This window comes from Paramisgurnus dabryanus, chromosome 1 (assembly GCF_030506205.2).
Source record: "Paramisgurnus dabryanus chromosome 1, PD_genome_1.1, whole genome shotgun sequence".
Classification (NCBI taxonomy): Eukaryota; Metazoa; Chordata; class Actinopteri; order Cypriniformes; family Cobitidae; genus Paramisgurnus; species Paramisgurnus dabryanus.
Window position 1 is genome coordinate 23532523 of NC_133337.1, and position 8795 is coordinate 23541317.

General features: G+C 35.5%; 1 protein-coding gene and 1 pseudogene across 1 annotated transcript; one reads left to right on the forward strand and one right to left on the reverse strand.

Annotated features, from left to right (window-relative positions):
* The first annotated feature begins 478 nt into the window (after positions 1-478).
* Positions 479-4094, forward strand: LOC135752647 (NXPE family member 3-like; annotated as a pseudogene).
* Positions 4095-4232: 138 nt separating this feature from the next.
* On the reverse strand, positions 4233-8049 carry LOC135779346 (C-type mannose receptor 2-like). The gene is made up of 5 exons (XM_065290063.2): positions 8005-8049; positions 7655-7693; positions 7225-7581; positions 6426-6767; positions 4233-6297 (listed from the first exon to the last, which is right to left on the reverse strand). Exons 2-5 carry the CDS (start codon positions 7689-7691, stop codon positions 6248-6250), a joined length of 786 nt encoding a protein of 261 aa, XP_065146135.1. The 5' UTR covers positions 7692-7693; positions 8005-8049; the 3' UTR covers positions 4233-6247.
* Between the last annotated feature and the right edge of the window lie 746 nt (positions 8050-8795).

Genomic DNA, 8795 nt, shown 5'->3' on the forward strand with positions numbered 1-8795 from the left:
CTGGCCAGGATTTGTTGACCGCATACGCCATTCACTTAAAAACATAAGACATACAATCGTAGTTTCATTCTGACCTTAAAATTTGCTTTTCTGTAATAATAAGAATAATCCTCTATGACGTATGCGGTCGACAAATACGACTTCCGGAAGACGCACCCGAAATCCTGGCCAGGACGCGTCCGGTCACCCTACTTTACCTGAGCTCTGGGGTTCAGGCCATCAGTTCTCAATGGAGACTCTCTTTCTTCTGAACTTTCTGTCTTTATACTATAAGGTGATGTCTCATATTTGTACATATATTATTTACCATTTCATGCATTTATTGTTTAACCATTTCAATTGTAACTTTAAGTCAGTACTGTTATTAAACCTTTTCATTTACAAATCTGTTGTTTAGTTTTGATTTAATGCTAATACTTAAACGCTACACATTGAAATACAATATATTTGTATTCTAGCAATGCTATCATTTGCCATCATGACTGCGCTCATTTCAGTTGTTGGTATTAGTTGCAGAAGGGTGGTAATTGACAAGAAATACAGTTTTACACCATCTTGCTGTGAACATTTCTCAGTCATTTTGGTGTTACAGTCTGAACCACTGTAGTGAATCCACCCTTACATCTGCTATCTCTGCTATCTCTCCATAGCTTTTATTGAGATGGTCAAATGAGAGGAAATTTCAGCCACCCACACCTAAATCTGCTCCACCAAATAACAAATCCATAATATCAGTGCTTGACATGGGAATCAGTCAAGAGGAATGGGATGGACTACAGAGGGCTCTTGACTGGCCCGGTCCAGATCAAGAAATCCTTCAGCTGAATCTGAGCACAAGTCCACTTCACACAACATTCACTATTGTGACGCTCAATGACACTTACAGAGTGGGAGATAAGATCCAGGTTATCATCACAGCCAAAGACCACAACAACAACTTTAAATCATATGGAGGGGATTTTTCCAAGCAAAGATTTTCAGTTCAAACTTAAAGGTATGTTTGAATACTATAAAGTTATTTTGAAATATATTGTCTCATAGTTCACATTTCTACTGTCAGTGATCATGTAGTCACTTGCTTACAGAGAAAAGAAAAGCCCCCCCCCTCTCTTTGTGTGTTTTTAAGGCAAGTGTTTATGGGAAAGTTGTGGATCATCGTAATGGGACTTACACCGTTGATCTTCTGCTGCCCTGGGACGGTCAGGCACAAGTTTCTGTGCGTCTAGTCCACTCCAGTGAGGTTGTGCAGATTCTTAAAAAGTACAGGGAGACCTCTTTCCCACGCAGCCACTATGAGGGTTTCTATGAAGGACCAGGACCCAAAGGAGTCAGGATTCAAGAAAAAGTTGAATGCAATCTTAAATGGGGCTCTGATGGAAGTTGGAGGAAAGCAAACTGTTGTTGTGAGTATAAAGATGTAAAAACAGGAACGGTGTGGCAGTGTGAGCGACCGCAGAAACTCTCCTGTGACCACTGGGTGCATCATAAAGCATCTTCTTTGGAAAGCCCATTAAATGAGTTTGAACAGCAACTCTTTACAAGGTAGGTAAGAAAGAATTCCCAATGAAATCTATAAAAGTTGATTCACTTTTTTAAATTATTTTATTCTCCACAGCGGATTAACAAATGTTGGTATTACTGGAGACAATAAACTCATAACTGTTCTTCCCAACACTGCAGACATTGGTATGGTCATATATGTCAAGAGACAAACATCATGTAAATAAATCATATAAACACTAGAAGTAAATATGCCATTGCTTTCCTTTGCTTCAGTTAAAACAGAAAGATGCACGTCTGGTATGGAAACACCAGTTCCTGCAGGATTTTATTTTAAAGACGTCTGGAAGTCTTTTGTATGTAACACGCAGGTATTCACTCCTTCTGAAATGGGAAAATGTCTTAAGGATAAGATTGTTTATATAATGGGAGACTCTACAACAAGGCAGTGGTTTGAGTATTTGGATAAAAAAGTGCCTGGTAAGTCACACTTATGACAACTTTATTTAATAATAACGGGTTAGGATTGAAATGAACCAAGCAACAAACTGCATGGGAAACATTCTTTCTTTCTTAATAGTTTTATTTATATATATTTATTTTTATCTTCTTCCTGTATATATATCGAAAAATTCTTAAAGGGGACATTTCACAATATTTTTTTAAGACGCCAAATAAATCTTTGGGGTCCTCAGAGTGCGCATGTGAAGTTTTAGATCAAAATACCATATAGATAATTTATTATGGTAAATGGTAAATTTAATTTATTATAGCATGTTAAAATTGACACTTTGTAGGTGTGAGCAAAAGTGTGCTGTTTTTGTGTGAGTCCTTTAAAATCCAAATGAGTTGATATCTGCACTAAATGGCAGTGTCGTGGTCGGATAGTGCAGATTAAGGGGCAGTATTATTAAAATAAAGATCCCCTTCTGACATCACAAGAGAAACCAAATTTCAATGACCTATTTTTCAAATGCTTGCAGAGAATTGTTTACCAAAACTAAGTTACTGGGTTGATCTTTTCACATTTTCTAGGTTGATAGAGGCACTAGAGACCCAGTAATTAAAGTATTTATTTATTTATTGTTTTCTCATTTATTTTCTGTTTTTAAACCATTTTTGCTTAGGTTTGAGGTTAGATTTGGTACTGGCTTTAAGATGTCATTTAATATATAGGCTTCTTCATGTTTTTGTCTACTTTGACAGAATGACAGTAGATTCTAATTATTAAGAAACTATTTATATTCACAAAGTAAAAAAATTCATACAGTAAAAAAACCTGTTTACAAATGCCATTTGCATAAGTATTCAGACCCTTTACTCAGTACATAGTTGAAGCAGGTTTGGCAAGAATTCCAGCCTGGGGTCTTTTTGACTTTATATTTCGGCAACATGTTTGCACACCTGGATTGGAGTATTTCTTTGTATTTGCATTTCTAAAGCAGTTACATTAACAAGTAATTTAAAGCTTCTTGAGACGCATGCTAATGTTTATTTTTTTAATTGTTTAGGCATTAAAAGAGTAAATCTCCACACCCCTCGCCTTGGTGGACCCCTGATGATGTTAGAAGTGAAAAACAATATCATTGTTTACTGGAGGCCACACGGCGTTCCTTTGAGATTTTATAAGATGCCAATCACTGATCTTCATTATATCAGCAATGACATTGATGAAATACACGGCGGCCGTCATGTAGTCGTCGTCTTTACATTTTTTGCCCACCTAGTTTTTCATCCGTTAACATTTTATGTCCATCAAGTGGCCAAAAATCGTCAATCTGTTGTTGCACTTCTGAGACGTTCACCTGAGACGACCGTCATTATTAAGTCTGGGAACACGGGAGGCTTAAAGGTAAAGTTGTTTATAGAAATATGAACTCTTAGGCTTTACCAGACTTTTATTACAGTAATATACTAAGAACACTGTTTCAATGATTGCTTGTTTTCTGGACGACATGTTTCACAAATAAATGACACAAATCAGCTCCAGAAATCATGTTGAAGTAAAGAATGACAGCATTTTAATATTTGGTTTGTGGACTTCTGGATTATTATTCGTTTCTGTTTTTTGTCGTTTCAGACTATTTTTCAGAGTGACTGGTTTGTAAAGCAGTTGAACACAGTGATGAGAGAGATGTTCAGTCATATTGATGGAGTGATCTACCTTGATGTCTGGCAGATGACATCATGTCACTATCTACCTGAAGACATTCATTCAGGTCCTGTTGTGATTGCTAATGAGGTGGCCATGTTGCTGTCTCATATCTGCCCTCACTGACACATTTAACACAACTAGAGATCATCTTTATATCATTTTATACATTTACTGTTGTATCATTGAGCTGTTCAGGTGGAGGATAATGTTTGAACAAAAGTCTAATATATAAATGTGTGTTGTGTTTTAGGCAGTGGGTTTTGTAAGATGGTTTTAAACACCAGAGTCAAAATCCTCTTACTTAGAAAACATTTAATGAAAGATGATCTTAAATTTCAACACGGAAAACAAACCTGGAGTTCAAGTAGACAAATAAATACCTTTAAAAAAATACAAATATTAACCAAAAGCATGAAATTTGTGATGATACTTTTAAAAAAACTCAAATGTTATATTTTTGTGAAAGTGTTTGTCTATAAATACATATAAATGATATTAAATGATGACTTGTGTGTGTCTATACTGTATGTCTCCACATCATCCAGTGTTATAAATCAGCACTGAAGCAGTGTTATTTAATAATAAAGAATAAATCTAAAGATGATATGATTACAGATGTCAGGAGAATGAGTAGTAGATGAGTTTATTTGAAGTGATGTCTTAAAGCAACACTATGTAGTTTTTTTACCTTTAAATAATGTCTCTAAAATTATTTCAGAGATAGAACAACTTTTAACTGGACAAATTGTACTGTTGCTGCAACCTGAGCAGCCTCCTAGCAGCTACAAGCACACTCTGAAAGTGGCGGTGGAGGGTAGGAAACACAGCCCCGCCCCTCCCCCTGCCTGCAGAAGAGTGTCTGATACCAGGCACTGTTGCGCTTTTCAACCACATGGGGGAGCTGTAAGTCATTTTTACATCGAAACTACATAGTGTTGCTTTAACTTTACATTAGTCAACATAACTCAACAGATTTCATTACACATACAGAATATTCAGACCTTAAAGAAGCAGACATTTCTAAAGATAAGAAGTACAAAACCTAAAACCAGTTAACAAACACACAAACGTTAACTTTGATGATGAATATTAACTCTTTCCCCGCCATTGACGAGATATCTCGTCAATCAAGAGAAAACGCTTCCCCGCCAATGACGAGTATTTCCGTCTTTCCGCAATACCGCTATTATCCACTAGGTGGCGCCCTTCCGCAACTTTTTAAACCCGGAAGTATTGCCCTATGGCAAGCTGCTGCATGTCCGTGTCTGTTTTAAAGATCGCTCTGAATGGGAACTCTATGAAAAGTCCGTCACAAAAATGGAATTATCTCTGCTTTTTGCTCAAAATGTGGTGTTTTTGCAGAAACCTACCCATATTCAAAAGCTGATTACAAAAGCTACTACTGAAGGTAGGATGAAACGTTTTTTTTTTTTTTTTGTGAAAGAAAACAGAGGGTCTGTTCTTTCATTTGGTATATTGTATGTTTATATATTTGAAGAAGAACATTTTCTGGAAGACATTAAACTTTTGTGAAAATCATGAAAAACGCTGGCGCTGGCTGGCAACTTTTTTTAAAAACGCTGGCGGTGAAAGAGTTAAAGGAACAGTATGTAGGATTGTGGCCAAAACTGGTATTGCAATAACAAAACTTGTGGCTAAAACTGGTACTGCAATTACACAGCTGTTGGCCAATACACAACATGACAACATAAACATCAGTTCAGGGCTGCAACTCTACTTTTTAAATGACAATATCCTGGCTGGACCGCTGTTGTCAGTGATATAAGTATTTGAAATGAAAATGATTTCTTAATGTCTAGTGACATAATCATTTTATGATTAATTGATATAAATTTCTTACATACTGTTCCTTTAAGAGCTGATATTTTAATAACATCATGATGATGAGATGAGAGTTTATTATGATGAGCGCTGATGACTCTTTGATGTTTTTATCATATAAACGATCATTTCATAAAATTTCAAACATTTTCAAAATAATTTTGCAATCTTTTCTATAAACTAAAGAAGAGATATAAGTTATTGTTTGTAGTTAATGAGAGTTTCTGTGATCGAGTTGAAGTATTATTTAATATATTAACTCTGTCTATTACTAAAGAAAAGATAAAGATGTAAAGTCAGCAGACCAAAGCTCCTAAAATATCATTTAAAAAGAGACTTTCACATAGTGTGTGACGTTACGAGCACACAAGTTATATATCAGACCCATTCACCTTTACTAAACAATCAATGAAGAAGTGATAGACACAAATTATTAGATTATTTTTTGATGCAGATGAAGTTGAGTTGTTGAGATCGAGGAAGGCTGATCCAGAGATGATCTCCTCCAGACTGAACTGCTCCAGCTCTGTGTTCAGTGTTGCAGTCCATCAGTCCTGCTCGGTTCCCAGGAGCCCAATTCTGATAGCACACGGCCTCTCCTCGTATCCAGATCCAGAGGTTCATTTGGCAGTAATAGTGTAACCCCATCCACACGGCGTCAGTAGAGGACTGATGAATCACTTTAGTCACCATGAACTGAATCTCCTCTGAATCAACTGAAACCAGATCCACATGATTCTCTCTGCAGTATCACAGAGCTTCAGACCAGCTCAGATTCATCTGGATCAATATCAGATTATCTGAACACACAACAAACACAAACTACACATCAGATCAAAACAAACATACACCACAAACACTGAACTGAGATCATTTTAATAATAAAGAAACTTCTGTCATCAAACACACATTGACTTTTATTACTCACCTTCATGACACACAAAGGTGCGAGAGTCACTGCAGGCCAAATTATTCCATTGACCCTGCAGTGTTGGATTGATCTCTGTACAGTTTTCAGTAAAAGGATTATTTGGTTCATCAAACCTCCAGTTTCTGAATCCAGATTCACTTTTATCTGACCACTCCCATGAGTCACTGAACAGACCAATCCAGACTTCAGATATGTTTGTGTCATTCATGATCTTCTGAATCTGTTGATTCTCAGTCTGATTCCTCACACTGGTCAGATCAGTATGATGCTGTCTACAGAAACTCTGAGCGTCTCTCCATGATACTGAAGAATCATCAATGATGAATCCTTTACTGCTCTCTGTTTAAGAAAATAAAGATTGTGTCATGATTTACTTTGACTCTTACTACATTTACAGTATAGATGTCAATCTACAGAAGCTCTTTACTTATTAAACTCTTCAGTTACTGCAGTGTTTTCTCTCTCTCTCTTTATCTTTTTGTATTTCCTTCATTACAGAAAAGTTGAACACACATGCTATACAAAGGGTTTAGTTTCTTGTTGTTGGTTGGAGTCAAACTCTATGTGGTGATCATGTTTATCATCATCTATCAATGTTTTATAATGAAGTTGAGTTAATAAACTGATCTGAGTGTTTTTTAGTTTGCTGTAGTTCAAAGAACAGTGAATGTGTCAAGCAAAAACTCAGATGATATTTGTGTTTCTGTGATGTTTATTATTGTTGTCTTGTAAAGTTTACATCTGCTGATGTTTTGTTAAGTGAAGGTTTGATGTTATTTTATGAAGCTTCACTCACCATTGTAGCAGATGAATCTCATGGTCACAATACAGTCCTGATGACGCCATGATCCATCTCTCATATAAACACAATGACCTGGACCATTTGTGTCTCTATTAGACCAGTTTGTATATTTAACAGGATCACCCAGAGACCACTTCCATTTAAAAACACTTGATCTCTTCAGTCCAATCCAGCCAAATGTAGTCAGTTTGTCATTCACACTCATCATCAGCTGATTGATGTCATTCATGTTGTTGACTGTGGCCAGATCTCTGTAGTTTTCTCTGCAGTATCTCTGAGCTTCAGTCCAGGTCTTCTTCATGTTTATGTGGTGATAGCGGCGCTGAATGCATTCAGATAATGAACAGAGAGCTATGAAAGAAAGAGTTTGAGTCAAATCTCATGAGATTATAAAACAAACATAAAACCACAAACACAAACTCACCGATGAGAAGAACGCTGAAATATAAAGTTTGAGCCATTTCTGAAAAACAAACAAATTGAAAACATCAGATGTTGATTTATTCTGTTTGTTCATAATTCTGATCATCACAATAAATTCATTAATTTAAATGTCTAAACTATTTTAATGTGTAGTAAATAAAGATGAGAATCTGATATTAAAGCTGTTAAATGTCACTGAAGCTAAAAGTGAACATCTCTTCAGTAACTCTTCATCAATTCTTTATAAAGTTTCATTAATAGTCATTGAACATTAATACTCAATCCTTATAAAACACAGTGATATCATAAATATTATTTTAATAGGAATGAGAAAGTAAATCAAGTTCTTACTTTTGAGTTTGTGTGTTTCTCTCCTGAATCTTCTGTTTCTCTGTCTGTGTTGTTTAGATGTTATAATATTATATCTCATCTTCAACACCTCCCATCATTTGTTTATTTAATTATAAAGACTCATTTTCATATTTCATTTCCTTCTTGTTTGTTATTGTCCATGTGATGATAAACAGAATTCACAGTGGAAAAGTTAATTCTCTTTATTTGCATATTATCATACAAGTATATGTGAATACGCAACATGATCTCAAAAAGTTCCATGTTATAGTCACAAAATATTTGGCTCATTTATCCGTGCCATTGTCATGGATCTCTGCAGATTCTTCCATGCCCGTACCACAGACTTTATTTTCCATGTCAATTTCACGTATTTGGTTATGTAGCAGGGTGACTGAATTCGTTAGTGAGGATTTCATTCACCTGTGCTTAATTTAAGCCCCGCCCCTTTTATCTTCATTTTTTGTGGTTGTGACATGCTCTTACATTTAGTCTTTTTTCAGTTGCTTTAAAACATAATAAATGGCAAGTGTCTCATAACACTGCATTCAACAGAAAACTGGGCTACAATATTATATGAGCTACATGTTGGTACATGTTAGTATTTTTGAGAGAAAAATGTTTATGCATGGTTTTTAAAAAAAGCTAAATTTTTAAGTCACTGATATAAGTCCATAAAACACATACTAAACATGTTTTTCCAAGACTTTTCTAAACAGAATCTAGTAGTCTAGAGTTTTTTCTTCAAAATGATGTGAAAATCATTCTCATTCACATAAAAAAATATATTG